The sequence below is a fragment of the Xiphias gladius genome, chromosome 12 (genome assembly GCF_016859285.1).
Source record: "Xiphias gladius isolate SHS-SW01 ecotype Sanya breed wild chromosome 12, ASM1685928v1, whole genome shotgun sequence".
Lineage (NCBI taxonomy): Eukaryota > Metazoa > Chordata > Actinopteri > Istiophoriformes > Xiphiidae > Xiphias > Xiphias gladius.
Window position 1 is genome coordinate 13,238,124 of NC_053411.1, and position 19,709 is coordinate 13,257,832.

The window sequence follows — 19,709 nt, forward strand, 5'->3', positions numbered from 1 at the left end:
AAACTAGTTTGAACTGGATCATCAGAGGCAACCGGCTATTGATAAGGCTGCGTCCACCCCCACTCTTTCCCACTTAAGGTATCCCTTTCCCCTTCCTCCCATCCACAGAGCCGCCGTAGGAGGAGGAGCGCAGGCCGATAACCTGCAGAGGCAAAAAAAAAAAAAAAAAGTCCCCACATAGTCTGGCATTTGCTCTTAAAAAAAAAAAAAATGCGGTAGAAAGATGGATTTCTACGCATCAGCAACTGCTCTGCTGTGGGTCTCACCATGCCGATCGGGTGGAGGATGCTCGGGGCATGCGCACTGTTTTCTTTTTTTTGGTTGACTCCTGGCGGTGCTGCCTTCAAGTGCTGTCGGCGATGTCGCAACCATGAAACGGCAAACAGCAAAGTTGTAAAGAGCATCTCATTTTCGACGATTAAAAAGCGAATGATGGTTATACCAGCGACAACCCCAGATACACGTGACGATATTTATGGTATCTCCAAATGTAAATATTATCCTCTCAGCTTGTCTAGTCTGTGACGCGATTTTGGAAATAATACAGCATCCACCAAAACATCCCTCGTTCTCATAGCCTGCTTTCAATTTTCTCAAACACTTCCACTAAAAAAAAAAAATTAAGAAATTGAAATGTTTTCAGACATTTAATGAGATTAGCTGGTGTTTTTGTTTTGGAACTGTGCTGTTTTTTTTGACAGACAGTAGAAGGTGTATTTCACTAAGAAATTGAAGTACTGACCTAAAATTGATGTTGCCCACAGCTTGGATATCAATAGAGACTGCTTTCGTCGGTCTGAGGGGATGTCCGTAGATTTTTAATGAGGGGTTCGCAGATGGCAAAAAAAAAAAAAAAAAAGTCGGACTAAAGTACTTGTAAGACACTGCTCTGAGTTTGCAGTTATTGGTAGTTGCCATCTTTGGAAAAGGGGGTGCAATCTGTACATAACTGGCACCAAAAAAAAAAAAACATAACAGGACACATACTTAGTCCATCATAGTTTGAATCAAGTAGTGTATGTGTTTGTCTGGTTTATGAGAACATAAATAAAATATGAAATATTCTGTGTCTGAGTTTACAGTTTGCTGTCTTTTCTGTTCAGTCAGCTAGTGGATAGTTCAGTTTCTCCCTGAGGCATTTTGCTGAGTCCCTCAACAACAGATTCTTAATACCTCGTTATGACCAAATGTTTGTTTCACTTTCACATCAGCACAAGATCAGCCAAGGAGGGGTGCAACAGTTGTAAGATACATAACAGCTGAAAAACGAAGGGTTTATAACAGCTACACAAAAGCCACTAAGGAAAAAAGTCTTAGTCATTATGCGGTAAATAATCAACCAGTGTTGGTATTTTTTAAAGCTTCTGGATGTGCCCCACTTTGTATTTAGAACAATAAAAATGACAGATGCTCATCTACAGGGAACAGTGCAGTACAAACAGTGATGTTGCAAATGCTGATTATGGCTGCAGTATAAATGCGATGTCACGATTCAGTGTTTTCATCAAAGGGACAGTAAACATACTTAGCCAAAACTTAACAGCAGCCCACGGAATGTAAGAAGTTCGAGGTCAGAGAGCTGAATGCCTGTCACATGTCAAATGATGTGTCTGCAGAATAATGTAGCTTTAAACCCATTGCACTTAAAAAGCCCAATGAGCACCCTCCACGTCTCCCTTTGAAGATTTAATACTCATTCATATTCTTTGGGTGCTCATGACATGCGAGAAAAAGAAAACTGCTGGACAACGTTGCTATTCATCCTTTGTAATTAGGGTTCCACCAGAAAAAAGTCTATTTTGGTACCATCATTAAAAAATGTTATCTCCTGTACAGCAGTCATTTTAGGATATCTCACACTCAAATTTTCAAACCTGGCTCTACATTTTCAGACTTGGCAGAATATTCATGAATAAAGCTGTGTCAATCCCATGCGATATACTTTAAATTATATAATACTATTTTGCATAATTAGTACTCTTTGTTAGCATTGATCCTGTACCAAATGTGTGTTCTTGCTTCTCCGTTATTCTCCATATTAACAGCCCCGTTGAAAATCCCTGCAAAGAGCCCCACATATTGTTCCAATAATCTTGAATGTGACCTCTGCTACTTTGTGTTTCCCTGCAGCTGAGGAAACCCCCCTCTAAAGGTCACATCATGCCACTGTTGGTTCTCCTGCCTCTACTCCTGCCGTGACCTTTGACTCCTTTCAGCGACTGGGCAGCTCAGAAGGACTCTGCTGAGAAGTTTAATGCTACAGCCTGTTTCCCACAATGCAGCGTATCCAGGTTGGTTCTCTTCTCCCTCCTTGTTTTAGCAGCTATGCGTTTGCATGCAGTTAAACTACTTTTCATACTATAGTTTAGCTTAAATCCAAAAATCTGATCATATATAGTTAGCTACAGAAGTATTTGGACGGTGAAACAATTTTCGCAATTTTGCCTCTGTACACCACCACCACAAATGATTTGAAATGAAGCCGTCAAGATGTGAATGAAGTTTAGACTTTCAGCTTTAATTAAAGGGATTTAACAAAAATATCACATCAATGTTAAGGAATTACAGCCATTTTATATATATAGTCCCTTATTTTCAGAGGCTAATAAGTAATTGGAAAATTGGCAATTGATCAGTTTCATGGCCAGGCGTGGCCTGTTCCCTCATTATTTCATGACAAATTAAGCAGATAAAAGGGTCTGGAGTTGATTCCAAGTGTTGAATTTGTTTTTTGGTAGCTGTTCATGGGAACTCTCAATATCGGTTCAAAGAGATGTCGATGCAAATGTAGGTCATCATTAGGCTGAAAAGACAAAACAAACCTATCAGACAGATGGCAGAATGGCCAAATCAACAATTTGGTACATTCTTAAAAAGAAGGAAATAACTGGCGAGCTCAGTTATACAAAAGGGCCTGAAAAACAACGGAAGACAACTGAAGTGGATGATCACAGATTTATTTCCTTGGTGAAGAAAAACTCTTCACAACATCTAACCAGGTCAAGAACACTCGAGGAGGTAGGTGTCTAATCAGATTCAGTCAAACACTACAAAACCGATAGGACAGTGCTTCACAGTACAGATAGATAATGACCCGAAACATACTGTGAAGGCAACCCAAGAGCTTTTCATGGTAAAGACATGGAATATTCTTCAATGGCCAAGTCAGTCACTTGACCTCAACCCAATTGAGCATGCTTGTCACTTCCTGAAGACAAAACTGAGGGAAGAAAGAACCACAATTGAGCAGCAACTGACGGCAGCTGCAGTAAAGGCCTGGCAAAGCATCTGAAGGGAGGAAACTCAGCATCTGGTGATGTCCATGGGTTCTAGACTTCAGGCAGTCATTGACTGCAACGGATTTTCATCCAAGTATTAAAAATAATCCTCACATTTATAATTACGGTCAGTTTGTCCAATTACTTTTGAGCCTCCGAAATTGAGGGACTGTATTAAAATGGCTGTAATTCCTTAACATTTAATGAGATATTTTTGTTAAACCGATGAATTATAGCTGAAAGTCTACACTTCAGTCACATCTTGGTGGTTTCGTTTCAAATCCATTGTGGTGGTGTACAGGGGCAAAATTAAAAACATTGTGTTGCTGTCGTTAAGCAATAAAATAGCTAAGATAAAGAGTACATCAAAGTACAGGACTACAAGACAAAGTCATTTTTTCAGTCTCTTTTTAAGGCTTTAAATTAAGATCATAATGTTTTTCAACTTTGTGACAGAGATTCAGATGTGAAAGAAAGATTGAATTGTCAGGCCATGTTTCTCTGTGTGTGTGTGTGTGTGTGTGTGTGTGTGTGTGTGTGTGTGTGTGTGTGCGCGCGTGTGTGTGCGTGTGCGTGTGTGTGTGCGTGTGTGAATTTGTGTGGGTGTGTTGGTTTGTGTGAAAAAATTCTGACTTACTACCAGAGGCCTGTCTCCCTCTTGTGGTCACAGGTCAGATGCACAAAGGCAGACTGGAGTTTGAAGTAGTTTCTGAGACATGGAAATGAGGTGTTAGAGCTGTGGCCATACTCATTAAGTGTTTTACCATTAGTTTGTTTCCCAATATGCTCTATAGTTCATGGATAAGAAGTTTCTTTTGAACCCGATTTATGAAGCTGCTGAGAGCAGCCATGACTAGTTGGGGGGAGTGGGAAGAAATCAACCTTTGACCTCATTGTTATGGATGACGTTTTCCTTTAGATGCTTCATGAATACGTCCTGTTGTTGAGGGACATGAAGTTTCTTGACCTTGGGGTGGGAAGGGAGTTTTTGAACAACTAGTAAAACTAGATTGAGATGAATACAAGACATATGAACAAACCAAATGATAGAATATGCACCATTAAAGTGACAAATGTGGCAGACCCTTCATTTAGTATTATTACCACTTCATCCTTTCTAATCCAGTGATTGAGCCTAGAAGGGTTTAGCCAAAGTGGAGCAATAGATATAAACATTTGTAAAGATATTTGAGAAGATAAAGTACTCTAATCATCTAAAAGTCAGTGAACTTTTTTACAAGTTTTTGTTGAATAATCTATAATTCACTTTAGATTTGAGATTATGGCACAGTAGGAAAATAAAAAGAATTAAAATAAGAGTGAAAGCTGAGATATTGAAGCCTAGCTCAGTAGTGTTGTGTGTTGAAGGGTTTTTATTTTATTTCGGCACCTCCTACATCTTTCAAGGTGAGATACTGAAGGTTAATGTACTGTATAACATCACATTATTTCATTATTTCACTGCAAGGCAGTTGAAATAAGCTAATGCCTACTAAAAAGAAAAATGTAACTTCTTTCAATAGTGTCGGTTGCTTGGATCTCATGTTCAGATGATTCGAATGGTTTCAATCAAATTCTACCATAAAATGGGAGATACTGAGGGCTACTCTTAATATGTTTAACATATTCTTTCATTATATCCCTTAATGTCCCTGTAGGGGTTAACCAGCTTCATAATGATTCGACAACTCAGTTTATAGCTCAGCCAGAGCTGGAGCAGCAAGTATGAGGGTTTGTGACTAATCACACACTTAAGCTCTTCCACCCTTAATCTTGTGGCAAGACTGTTGTCGTTTTATTAATGGAGGAGCACAACAATACAAGTAAACAAAATCTAAAATTTTATATCTACACAACTTATTGGTTTATTAAGTTCACCTGTACCTACAATAAATCCTATTTTTAAAGCTTAAAGCCTTCACTTTTGCATGAAACTTTGTTAGAGAGTAGTTGTTGGAGTAATACTGAGGCAATTCAACATTAATTCTGGCCAATACAACACCACCACTAAATAATAATTACTCTAAGGTTAAATGAACACCTAGATGACACAGTGTCAACACAAAATGAGCAGTGTACACAAAAAAAATTGGTGAACTAGCAAGTAAATCAGCAAAAGCAAACAAAAAAATAATTTCAAGAACACGGAAACTGGGGCTTGGATATAAAAATCAGATGTGGAATTAATAGTTTTTATTTAATTTCTGCACTTGCTACACTTGCACAATGAGATATTGAGGAATACTTTATGTTTAATATAATAGTATTTGATTATTTTCCCGTAGCTCAAAACCAAGTCCATGCTGGAGTGACATATTAGCTCCTAATTCATCCAGTACTTGGACTACAGGTCTAAAACAAACATCAGCTGATGAGATATCATCTAAATATTTACATTTTTAAATTCAGCTCCACGCATGTCCTGAAAAAAGAACATAATGTTTTGTTCGTTTTTATCATTATTGGGAAACAGCATTAGATGTTTTGTGTCTGCCCTGGTGTGAAGATTAATTCATGTAGATTAAAAGCACGGGATGTTACAGCTCTAAGCAATTTTAGTTTTGTTATTGCTCCTGAATCTGCAAATTTCTCACGGCAACCCTCAAATCCTGAAATCTGGTATAGTGCCCTCAAAATTTGTTTGCTGTTATAATCATACGATTTATTATAGCACCTCTACATCTCAATTTCAGTGAGTGTAATAATACAATCGGGGAGCGTATCTTAAAGCTATTTACCTTTTATCAAAACAGAAAAATAGGACTCAAAGGAGATTTTCAGTTCATTCGATCCCCCCTGGAAGCTGAGGGGGATGTAAATGCATCAGGCCAGATGTTGGACTGAATGCACAATGATGTTATCTTTATATATTGTATATAACCACTGTGTATTATTCCGCCAGTTTGAAGGAGCTGCTCCTGATGTTTTCAGAGTTTAACGTTAGTGGCTCTGTCTTGCTCTTTATTGCATTTAGGACAGTTTACAGAAACCAAGATCATTGTTACCCTCCATAGCGTTACTTTTCTTCAAACACAGCAGTGAGTCCTCATCCTAAAAGCCTTTTGTCTTTTAGCAAACATGAAGTTTGTTTGTCGAGTATTGGACTAAGACAAGCAGCCAAGCAGGGTTATGTCAGAATGAAATAACAGTTGGATCTTACATTTTCATACATATAGGACTAGGACTAACTGCTGTAATTCTGACCTCCAATACAAGAACAATGCTCTTTCTGTATTACCACGATCAAGAACTAGCCAGGATACTGACATTTTGCATAGAACCTGTAGCATGGGCTACCCGCTCAGCACCAAAAAGCAGACAGACAAAGCTAGTGAATATCTGATGAACACAGTGGAGTATTTAGCAACTAAAGCACCAGATATTTCCCTCAGGAGTTGGTATACATCAAACCAGAGCCAAAAGGAGAGAGAATATTGGGCTTACATTTGTCTGGTGGCCACAAACACAACTCAAAAGTAAATGATAATGTTGCTCTGTAACTGCTGGACATAAAAATAATCATTTCAAATTGTCAGAAGAAGGTGATGATATGTCAGTATTGTCTTCACAACTTGTGACTTAACAAAATCAGTTAACACAGGTTCTGGACCCCCTTTTTACAGAGTTCTAGTTTTAAAAGGAGGGAGCTTGAAGCAAGGAAAAGTCAGTCAGTGATTTTCAACAAACTGACTGAGCTAATGTTAGTTCGTTTGGTCAGCTAGCTAAAGTTGATAAAATCTGCTAGAAACAGCTGTCATTTCAGCCATCAAAATGGACGGTATATTAGATACCTGCTTTTGTCTGTGTGAAATCAAGCCTATTGTTTCTAAAATTACTAAGAGTTTCTTTAGTAAATCTGCCGACTTTACCTTAGTAAACTGCATTTTGTGCCGCGCGACAGAACAGAACGGAATGCTACATGCATAGCAACAGTTACGAAGGAGGCAACAGTTACCATTAAATCTTGGTTTGTTTACCACCAGTTTTCAAAGCCTTTTCTGACTTACAATTAGATTTTCTTATCCCCCAACAAATTCTCATGACCCCGTACTTCTTGAACGATTGTGTGATTTTGAACGTGGCATACATAAGTACATTTAATTCATGGTTCACGAAACACTCAAAGTCCTGTCCATGTATAAAAATAGACTCATCTTTGCACTGAGGCGTCAGTATCTTATAGCCACAGTACAATCAGTTGTGTTTCCATTATTCGGCCTACTATCTGTTGCCTTTTTTTTTTTTTTTTTAAATGTATTCAAGTGATTAGCTATAGTTTCATGCTTGCTGAATGCCACTACTGCAAATATTATTGCATTTAAACAGCAACACTGAAACTCCCTATAATAATCCACTTGAATCAATGCAAGAAGAAAAAAAATTTGATACTCTAGAGGAAAACAAATTTGGACTTCAACTGAAAATAAGAATGTACCAACAGCTTTGATGGCGCCAGACCCATCCCGAGCACAGCCAGGAAATCAATCTTTACTAACATTTAAGTAACTGATTACTCCAATAGTACACTTCAGCCTTCAATTTTATCATTTGAAACCAACTGCTATATGAATCAGCAGGTTCATCAGTCTTCTTGCCCTGAGCCATGGCGCATTAGCCAAATTGGAGCGAGAGCTGAGAAACAAATATTTGAAAAGCAATTTTTTTTTTACTGTCTTAAAGTCAGGACACATATCACTTATTTGGTAGTCGTTGTACTCTGCACTGTAGGTGGCCATACCATATGCCTAGGAGCACTTTGTCACAAACCAGCAAACGTGTGGAAACTTTTCATTGGATGATCTTTATGCTGTAGTCACAGTGCAAACACTCAACGGTATGCCCAGCTCAAAATTATATATATATATCAAGTGCATCAGTCAGAAAGTTAGAATACTCCTGAGAGATCAGCTTGTCAACAGTATATATACCTGTCAACTGCTGGAAACTAAAGGTGAGTACAATACCTTTATTTTTCTGTACATGGACCCAACAACATCAGTTACTAAATACTCACAGAGCATTTGATAGTATGTAAGGTAAGGTTTTATGTTTTCTTTCAGAAAATGAAGATCCAAACTGTTTTCCTGGTTTTTGTTTTTGTGGCTACGATCCGTGCAGCACCATCACGAAACAATGCTGCACCAGTCAAAGGTAACTAGATGATAAAATGTGATGTATTATGTGTGTGTGTCATAATATTTGAAGGAAATTCCATTATGAATGGATGCAATTATATATCTTCCTAACTCCCACAGCTGATTCAACCAAACACGAAGAGGTTAATGCTGATGAGTCGAAGTGGAAAAGTGCTAAAGAGTGCCTAGCTAAAGATGAAGAACCCAAGGATAAAGCCTTGGAAGATGAGGAGCTTGAGAAGAAAGCTTTGGAAGATGAGGTGTTCAATGAGAAGTGCTTGGAAGATTTTGAGCTTGAGAAGAAAGCTTTGGAAGATAAGGTGCTCAATGAAAATTGCTTGGAAGATGAGGAGCTCCAGGGGGACCTCAGTTCCGAAGAGGATTAAGATGAAATTCAGCCTGATGTTGAATAAGCTGAGACAGATGAATCCCACACCAAATCCTGCCTGTATGTCACAAGTATACATTACTTTTCATACTTTTTAAATAATTTATTTGTACCAAAGGAGCAAACAAAGATGACAAAACAAATATGAAATAATGATGGCAAAAAAATACAAATATGAGTCAGTTTTTTTTCTCATATTTTTTAGGCTGTATATTCATATGTATTTGTATCTGCTCTTTCTCTGCAGCTTTCCACCACCTGATCTTCAGCACCAGGGGTATCGTCATAATCGTCTGTTACAATAACAGTGAATAGTAGTACAGCATTAAAACCAACAATCAAATAAAAGCATTTGACATCATGAAACAAGGTGTTTGTCTCCGTTTCTGTATCTTTACTAAATTTAGATTCCCAAAAATGCTGACATGAATTCAAAGTGCATAGTAAAAGGTGTCTGAAGAAGTTTCATCCTTAAAAAATTGGATAATACAGAATTAGTCTGCCAAACCACTGTTTTTCATTCCCATAAATTGCCCAAAATACTATTTTCCTAATAATTTATCCAGTCTGCACATATAGCTTTTCGGAAGGGCTATGAGTGAAACCATGTAGATACCTAAGTTTAAATTTCTAACATGCAAAAGCAGTTTTTCTTCAGTCTTTGTTCAGGACATTTAAAGGAATTTGTTGTGAGACACACAGTGAGCAAACATACTGTATAAACCCTCTGGGATGTATTCTTTAAAACTAGACTGTCCATACTTATCTTTGGGAAGAAACAGGTTTTTGAAATGAGATTCACTGTTGGTTTAGCCAAAATGAATATTTTTAAAAGCTCATGGATCATGAGGGAAGGCTGCAAGTCTTTGTCAGTTTGCCTTCATTAATATTTTTAAGATATGGTTACCCGAGGTTGCAACAAAAAACACAGCACCAGTTCGTGGCAACCAACAACCTCCCAGTGGAAAGACAGTGGTTTGGCAGACTGTTCTTTTTAGCCCAAAGAATAGACTTGGTATACTCCCTGTACAAAACGGAACTTGGAGTCTTGCTTGGTACATCACGGTTAAGGAGGGGCCAGAGGATTTGGCTGAACTTAACTTTGGAATCCAGACTGAGACCAGCTAAATTTCAGCAGAAAAATGAGTTTTTACACGCAATATGAATTTTGGTAGAAAAAATGCCTGTGTCAACATCATATGCCAACAAAACTCTGTGTGATTATGTGTACGGTGGAAAAAAAACAATTAGGGTGTAGTTACTTGTTACATTTGAAACCAGGTCTTCGGGGGCTTTAACAAATGGAATTCCTTGGAAAATAGATTCACCCAAATTTTTAAATGCTCTACATAAATTAAAGTAAACGTACTGAATTTAAATCATTTCCATTTACTCAATGTCATGAATACTGGCTCTGATATTATCATGAACTGAATCTGTACTGAAGTCTATAGTATACTGATACATAAACCTTGATAACTGAGAAAAAGAAAATACTCCTCAAGTTGCCTTGGCGAACAGCTGGTTTGCATCTGTACTGCCCTATCTAGCCTGCTGGTGCTCTGTGCTTACTTCCTCATCTCGAACATCTCTTGAAGTTCAAACCATGATTTCTTTTCTTCTTCAGAATTACTCTTCTGTCACTTTCCAGTCTCTCTCTCTCTGTCTGTCTTGGGTAGATGTCTATGTATCACTGGCCAGGCATCTTTCAAGATTGTCATTTTATGAGTAATTTATGGAGGCCCTTCAAAAATATATGTATGTATATTTAATGCATTATCATGCATATCACTAATTCATGGTGCCCTGCTAACACTGGCAAATTCTCCAGGCACCTGCTGTTACTGTGGCTTCCCACCAACCAGAGTGCCAGCATGGGGCTGCAGGGTAGAGACACCAAGATGCACTGAGTAACCATTAAAAGAGTTTTCGCTACTATAACATTTTTATACTTCACACATGGAGCTTAAACTGTTATATAGGTAGATGCACTGTCAGTTTAAAAGCCCAAAAAGCTTCAGCGTCTGCCTCACCAAGATTATCTGCAAATATTTAAAACAAGGGCAAACACCAGATTATTCACTGTGACCCCAAATGTGTTTGTTTTAATATCGTCCAGACACAGCTCAGAATATCTAGAATGGTTAAATAGAGTTAAATTTACCATGACACACAGCTCAGAGGTTCCTGAAAGCAAGACACCAATTACATGACATGGTTTAACAACTGTGGGCAACAGAGTATTGCCACAAATCTGAGGCTTTGTGATGGTTTTGACAAGTTTTGATCCATATTTAGGGACCATGGTTACTTTTTACGCAGTAAAAACAACATATAGTACAGTGGAATAGTCACAAAATATTGGCAACCAGCAAGAATGAAATACAACAAAAGTTACTTAAACAAAGACAAAACATTCTTCAAAAAGACACCTGATTTACATTTAACTGGTGGTTTATCTGAATGTCATAAAACAAGATTAAGAGTCTACAGCCATGCTAGGAGCTGTTTGAGGCTGTACTTAGGCACAGCAGTGCTTCGAGCTAAATGCTAATGTCAGCATGCTAACATGCTCAGAATGACAACGTTCACATCCTGATTTTATGCAGGTATAATGTTTACTGTGTTCACCATTTAGCATACTAACATTTCCTTTGTAGCATTACTCACAAAGTACAGTTGAGGTTGATGGGAATTTCAGTTTAACAGGGATTCAGTAATAAAGCAATGCATTGGACAAGTTTAAATTCTGGCTGTGCTTTTCACTTCAGAATGCAACCACTGGTTTCAACCAGTTGATGTTTAACACATTAAGTGTGAGCCAGAGGTGAAACAAACCACAGTCACCTAAGATTGGCTAAAGCTGCAAATTCCATGGTGACACATACACACCAGTGGCACACATGTTAAGCAAAATTAAGCAGACCACCAGCCTGCACTCAATGTGTTAATCCACCTGATATTTCTACCCGTGAAAACATCCCAAAATCTTTTTTTTTTTTTAGAATATCCTGCCAGTTAAACCTCCACCAACATGGTCTCGTGTCACTTGTCACTATAATGTACTGCTTTCTCATCAACCTAGTGGGGACTCCAAATCGTGGCGCTTTGTTTTATGTTGTCTTTCTTGCTCTTGTTGTTAATTCTATAGTTTTGTTTGTTTCTTTCTTTTTTTTCCCCCTTCTCATCAGGAAGAGGCATTACCAGCTGCTGAACTGCTTTAAGTTTTTCAGTTTCATTTCACACCGGCTGCCGGTCTTTGTTTTCAGCATCTCATTGATGGTTATGTGATGACTACCATGTTAACACTAATCTCTTATATTTTCCAGTAGCAGAAAATAAGAAAATCTGATGGGAAAGCTAATGGAGTTCCCTGCATAAAATTGCACACAAGGAGGATTTCCATGAAATATACACTTTTTTATTGGGGTAATATCTGCTTTGGTTAACAAAATAGCACATACAGTAGCTTAAGCATTTTTTGTACAGACTATGGGTCTATTATGTTGGATGAAACTGGTTTGTTTGTTTTTTTTTCTATTGACTGGACCACAACAATGGGGCAGTCCTATAAATGAGAATGTCCATAATTGACTGAGTGAGTGCTTGATCAGCCGAATGCCGCGTGACTGAGTGCTGACGTTACACCATTGGTTGTCCGGCTTAGTGTTTCGCCATTGGCTGTTGCTCTTTCAAAATGAATTGCCGCAGATAGTTACTATTGCGTCATGCTTCAGGCATCGTTGCCATCTTGGCGCCTTTGTCACTAGATTTACCAACTTTTCACACCCCTTAAGCAACTTTTCTTCACAAAAGCACTTAGCAACAAATCTAGTGACTTTTTGGACAAACGTTAGCTACCATCCGTAGAAGAGAGTCACTAAAATTGCCCTGCGAGGTTGGGCTTTCCCTCCGCAAGCACACCTTTCTACGTGTCTCACTCTTTCTCTCTGAGTGATCATTTTACAAGTAAATATAGCCGAAATCACAGCAAAGCTGTTGTCTTCAACTTATGTGTATGGTGATTTTGTCAGACAACATCTCAGTCATAAAATCCGGAGTTTAGCAGAGCAGAACAGCAGCTTGGAAATGTTGTAGAAGTGACTGCTAGTTAAAATGTAGTCACTATTTCATACTTGTTCCATTGTCTGACAATAGAAACAGAAAAACATGTAAATGAAGACAGCTTTATTGTGAATTTGGCTGTATTAAATTACTCCTTTATGTGAGCACAGACAGTAGGAGAGAAGCAAACTGATAAAGGGCCTTCCAGCCATATACTAGGTTTCGACCTAGTCTTACTCCTTAACACACCTCTCCAAACAACTGTCAGCAGTTTCAAAAGAACATAATCTGCTTGCAGCAAATTCATAATGTCTTGACTGAGAACATGTACCAGAATGCAATATCTGAGGTAACCATCCCTTCCAGTGTTTACAAAAAATGAAACTTGGCTTCGATATCAGACAAAATGAAGGTGAACATGAATGTTATTTGAGCCATCCAGTGGCCACTTCCCATGAAGAGGGGCTAGGCCAATTAGCACAGAGTCGTCCTCCACCTGACATTTTGGTATCAGAGAGTCTATCTTTATCTACATGGAGGGTGGGGCACAGCAAACACGCATAGAAGTCTGAACAGTTGAGCAAACAATAATGAATTAACAGTTCAAATATGTAAAAGTAAAGGATGAATAGTTGAAATAGCTAAAGGTAATGAATAATTGGTAGACACAGTTAAACGGACAAACAGTTAAATAGTCAGGTAAAAGTCATAAATAAGTGGCTAGCTAAACTGGTTGGTTAAAGGGTGGATGTCAATGTTCTGCATCTCTAGATACATAAAGTTTGCATTAACAGTATGAATGCAAACTTTATCAAACTGACCTGAACATTGACAGTTAAACTGTCTTCAAAGGTTGTAACAATACTAACTTTTACATAACCGATAGTGTTAAATAACATCCAGTTTAAAATCAATTCAAATGAACACATTTCAAACATGACAAGTGGTTTTCTAGTAAATACACCTTTCTTCTCAGTTTTCCCACATAAAACATTCTGCACGTCTGAATAATACATTTGCAGGCTAAATAAGTGCCGCAGTTGGGCAAGGTGAGAAAACTTTTGTGGCAAAGTCAAAGCAATGCCGAAGTAAGACAGAAGGATAAAAGGGGAAGAAAATATTGAGTATTTTGCTTGCTTGCCACCACTGGAGAATTTCAAACAGCTGGAGCGATCCAGTCAGCTTCTCCAGGAACAGATGAAAGAAATGTTGAAAGGCCTCTGTAGAGAGGACAAGCCAGTGAGAGAGTGGGGGAGAGAGTGAGAAAGAAAGTGGAGGCTGCTTGACAACAAGGACTCTTTTCAACGTGATTCAGCGTATATTCAGTTTCCCTGCATACCCAAACTTCTCATTCACTCCTTCCAGTAAAACCCTGGTAGGTTCAAGCTGCCTCTGCAAGAGAATTGGGGTTCGCCTGTGCCTGCGTCCTGTGGTGCAGTATAAGGGTGTTTGCCTTGATAGTGCTGGCAGTACATGGAGGTGCCTCTGGGCTGAGATTCCTGCCAGGTCACTGCAGGCGCTTCGGTGGCCAATGTATCTCCTCAGTTTTCTCTTTGTATCTATTTACAGTATTTCACCCCATCTGCATTTACGGCCACGAGGGAAGTGGAGAGTGCTGCATCACTGCGACACAGTTGGCGGTCTGCCTTTACTTAGGGCTCCTCCTGCTGGTGTAGATGGGGGCCTTGCAGGTTTTTATTCATTGCTGTAATCCCTGTTGTAAATAAATAAAGAGGAGCGTGCGTGGGAGGGATTGAAGTCAGCTAAAACGGAAGGACCTTATATCATAAGGTCTGTGACTGGTAGCCAACACGCACAGCGCTGACAGGGTTGTGGTTCTGCAGACCAGCTCCTTTAGAACAGATAGATGAACATGAGGGAGAGGTGTTGCTGTGGTTAAAGGCGTTGCCCGTATACAGCCAGTATAAAATTAAATATAGAAACATAACCTTTGATACAAATGTGAACAGAAGGGGGCCTTACCACCTAAACTTAATACATAATCTGCTATCCCTCCCAAATTGATTGTAGGATCTTAAAATATAATGCTAGACAAAAGCTAGTTTTTTTTTAAAATTGCATGGACCAAACAATTCATTGGTGAATCAAGAAAATAACAGAAAAATGATTGTTGCAACCCTAGAAAGAAGCTTGGGAGAAAAGTTTTTACACATTAGTTACGCATAGATATTGCAGCGATTCAACTACAAACTGAGCTATGAGACCCCGCAGTTACCACAATTAATAAATGAATGGATGCGTCCATGTTAGTGCCAGCATAAACCCACACATTGCTTCTTTATTACAGCTCACACTGATGACGTGTAGTATCAGTCCCAGACAGAGAAAACAGTAAAAGCAGTCAAGATCATTTGTTGTTTTTATTGATTGAGGTACAACATTAAGACAATAAAATGGTTCATGTTCATGAACAAGCAACAATAAGACATTTATTATTTCTATCTCTTATTTCTATCTGTTGCCTGCTGCAATCAGCATTCCTCTATTCATCCTCCCTTCTCCTGCTGATATTGCAGTTCATCCGATACTATACAGCTCATTACTACTCCTCCATACACCTTTGTCAGATAGAGAAGACAAAGTCTGTAGACACCCTCCGTGACATGTACCGATGTACATATTCATGATCTAGACATACAAATCTATATTAACAGTAGGTTAACAGAAAGTGCTGTAAATTCATGCTACAGTGCTGTGCTAAATCAAGACCTACAAGAACACTTTTTCTGCCTTAAAAAAAAAAAAAAAAGTCTGAAAATATTGTTTGTAAAATTTCACATTTCCTTCTGCTGACAATTTCTTTACAAAAAAAAAAGAAACATGGTTATTACAATTGAAAATTACAGTTTTTAATAAGTTACCCAACCTTTTTTTTGCGATAGAAGCCAGGCTGCAAATCAGTTCATTTCAAATCAGTGAAATTCCAGTCGTTTTGCTGATTCCTAAAAGGTAATTCAACTTAAGACAGAAATATTTTGAGCAGTTAAATAAATTTCCACGTGATGCTACAGTTTGATGTCTCTAATTGTCGTAAACATTAATCTCATACAACACATTCAACGAGTAAATTCACCAACGTATTCTACTGTATCTACATTATACAGTCAAATACTAAAAAGTACAAAAAATAGTTTGTTTTATAGGAGACAGATGAGAGCTGACTCGAATCTTATGACAATGAAGACAAACTAACCTTACAGGCATTTGTTTCACAATGTAAAACAGCAGTGGTATAAAAGTCATCCCGAATAAGGCAAAACAATAACATGCTTTAATGATGAATGATATGAAATCAAAGCGTCACTCGACAGTGATATGACCGAAAAGAAAATAAAGTGCCTATTGTGTTAATAAGTTAAGATGAGAATTACTGTACATGAGGAGAGTGGAACAGGGTTGTTTTCAGTGTGTCGGGGCGTGATGACAGGTGGACGTGTCCTAAGGTGTACTCGCGGCAGTGAAGTGCAGATCTCAGCGCAGCGAGTTGGTGGGCATACAGTCGCACAGAGCCCTCCTCTCTGCTCTCAGCACCAGCGTCTCTGTCTGCAAAGGACAAAATAAAAATGTTACTGCATTAAACATCAGCTGAATTCGGGGGGGGGCTTCGTGCATCCAGTAGTTCTGAGGGGGCACAGGTTCACAGATCGATAAGAACAGTTTTTATCTCATCTTGAAAACTGGCAGTTTATTTGTGACACAAGAGCAGTTGGCAGCTGGTTTACTGGGTGTGAATTAGATTTGTTTTCCACAGTTTCCTGTACATAATAAAATTATACCCAACAGAGATGCTATAAAGCCCCTAACAAAATGTAAAGCTAGAACTGAACTGGCCAAGTTTCCCATCCAAAGAAGGAGCTTTGTGTTTACTAGGGAGAGAAAAAAAATATACAGAAAAAGGGATTTTTGTTTCGAAATGAAAACAGAAAATGTTACAAAAACACAGAAATAGAATTAAACTGTTCAACAAAATTTTAATTGCCGTGACACCCTTGGCTGAGCTCATCGAGTCAAAAAAGGAATACTGATGATCTGTATTGAGAATTAATGCAGCAAAACACATCCACTGGTATACGGGGGATGCCGAAGAGAAAACGGAGTATCAAGTAGTTAAATAGTTGAGTCAAGTCAATTTTATTTATTTAAACACATTCTGTAACCTACCACATAAGCTCACATTAAATACAAATGTAAAATTACAGCGTATCATAAAACCTCCGGTGCATCCAGCCGTCATCATACACCAACTGTTAAATGAAACAGTCATCATCCGCTGGTGCATCATTAGCATTTAACACTTTGATCGCCTGGGGGATGAAGGATTTCTAAAACAAAAATCATAAAACAGGGGGGAATACAGGGCCCGATACACATAGGAAAATGACATGATGCGGGAGAGCAGGGCTTCACCTACCCTGGCGTCAAGGTTGAAAGCGGTCTTCTTTAGATCTTGCAGTGCCCTCTGCATAAACTCGAATGCATGACAGTCCACACACGGGCGACCTGGAAAGTAGAGGAAATAGTTCCGAAATAAAACGAGTCATATACTGGTCATTTTCCTGGTAGAATATAAATACCCTCTGAATTATTTTGTGAGGATTTTCTCTTTTAGACATCATCTCAAAGCAGATTCCCTCCTCATTAAGTGGGAGCCGTAAGTAAACTACACCTTAAAGAGAAGCTGTGTAACTTTGGCTGCGCAGTGCCCACTGTGGCCACAAGTAAAATTCACAGGATAATGGTAAATGTAAGTAGAGAAGAGTTATATAAAGAAATGTACTGTAACACAGCAATATTGACTTCAGGTTTTCTAACATGAGCTGTTATTAGTCACCATAAACTAGTGGTAACCCCAGAACAAGTAGGGCTTCACCAGCAAATCCCCGGCGTGTACTGAACTAGGGAAGGGGGGTGTTGTATTGCTTTTTAATTCAACTTTACATTTGCGAGAAGAGGACTGTGCCGTTTCTTCTTTTAAAACGTACATAGTCTGTAACGACTGCGACGATTAATCGACTGACAGAAAATTCATTTAAAGCATTTTAGTCTTTTAGTCTTTTTTTCAAGCAAAAAAGGCCAAACATTTGCTGGTTCCAGCATTTCAACTTTCAAGATGTGATGCTCTTCTGCCATATATGACAGTAAACCGAATACCTCTGGGAATAAAATAAGCTATCGAAATAGCTCACCTATGGCCCCGGGAAACTATAATGACGTTTTACACTATATCATGAAATTTTATAGACAAAAGAATTGATTAAATCGAGATCATAGTCTGATCAATCAATAATGCAAATAATTGTTAGTTGCGGCCCTATTTCATTCATTGGGATTTTACCGGGGAAGGTTTACTTTTACATCTCGGTGTAAATATTATTTCGAAGCTTTTCCATCTTGACAGTAGCAAATATAACTGTGGAGAAGGCTAGAAACAAGGTCCAATTAGTTCTCAAACGAAATTACAGGTATTTTCCTTCAAACCTCCTCGTCGGTTAAGCCTAGTAGAGAGGAATGAAATGTGTCTACGAGGAGCAGTGAGGGCCCAGTGTCGTGTTGAGTTCAAGATGTATACACCGAGTAAGATGACCTACAATTTCCACTAAGAAACCCCTGTAAAGGATCCGCTCTAATCAGATCATCGCTGTAAAATCATCACTGAGGTACGACAAATCACACCTGACACCCACTTTAAAACCTGCCCTGAAGAGGCAGGGGGGGAAAAAATAAATAAATAAAATCACAAATCTTATATTTAAATCCACCTACTTTCTGCAGGGATGACAGTACCCGGCTCCTGATCCGCGTCAGCTGCACCGAGACAGAGGAGCTGGACCGCCAGAAGGAGCACCGCTGCCTGCAGATATCCGCCGGATGCCATGGCGATGGTCTGATCGATTACCTTTAATATGGAGCCTTAAATCAGCAGGTGTTTGGTTTGCACAAATGCCACAGCGGAAAACGTCCTACACGGCCGTAAGTCAGTGAAATCACCAAACCTCACGGGCTTTGTTTAAAAAAAATAGTCCGCTTGTCATCGGTAAATAGTCGCACGGTTTTAAAAATACGGTCTACAGAGAATGAATCGTTTTTATTTAACGAAGTGTCTGTCAACCTACCGTCAGTCGGTCGATGATAATTCGCACAATCAGCGCAAGATGCCCACCTAGGATTGTTTTATGTAGGTGAAGGGAGCGCGCATGCGCCAGGGTACCCTAAAATTTGCTTTGGGGACCAGAATCAAGACTTCCGGTGACATCATTCAAAATAAAAGCCTGGACAAACGTGCACAGTAATACACACTATATTTATACACTCAGTTATCAGTTCATTAGTTACACCTAGCTAAAACTAATCCAGGCTAATACTAATATAGATTAATAATAGAGTCCTGCAATGTTTGTGTTGAAACTGTGTTAAAGAGGTGTTGATTCAACTGTGTGATCATTTTGGAGGCTGATCATGGTGTAGTCTATGGTATTTATATGTATATATATCTTTACATACAAGGTTTCCACCCTATATTTTTCTGTCGACAGTGGTGGAAAGTGAATACTGTATAACACAATGCATTATGTCGGCAATAAAATTGCAGTTATCATACCTACGTCTAGAGCTGCAACGATTTATTTAATCCATTAGTTGATCGACAGAAAATGAATCTGCAACTATTTTGATAATCGAATAATTGCTTTGAGTCATTTTTTTAAGAAAAAAAAAAGCCAAATATTGCTGGTTCCAGTCTCTCTAATGTGAAGATCTGATGCATTTATTGCACCTTTGTCGGTTGTGGGAAATTCTAACAGGAATTTTGCATTTACGATTAAT

General features: G+C 38.6%; 1 protein-coding gene across 2 annotated transcripts; it reads right to left on the reverse strand.

The window, feature by feature from the left end:
• Positions 1–15,699: 15,699 nt before the first annotated feature.
• c12h4orf48 (chromosome 12 C4orf48 homolog) lies at positions 15,700–19,078 on the reverse strand. 2 transcript variants are annotated; one of them, XM_040141039.1, is made up of 4 exons: positions 19,001–19,078; positions 18,651–18,783; positions 17,299–17,387; positions 15,700–16,430 (listed from the first exon to the last, which is right to left on the reverse strand). In XM_040141039.1, the coding sequence occupies exons 2-4, from the start codon at positions 18,760–18,762 to the stop codon at positions 16,359–16,361; spliced, it is 273 nt and encodes a 90-aa protein (XP_039996973.1). In that variant the 5' UTR covers positions 18,763–18,783; positions 19,001–19,078; the 3' UTR covers positions 15,700–16,358. The 2 variants fall into 2 exon arrangements, with proteins under 2 accessions (XP_039996973.1, XP_039996974.1); XM_040141040.1 differs by having other exon boundaries at positions 18,651–19,047.
• Between the last annotated feature and the right edge of the window lie 631 nt (positions 19,079–19,709).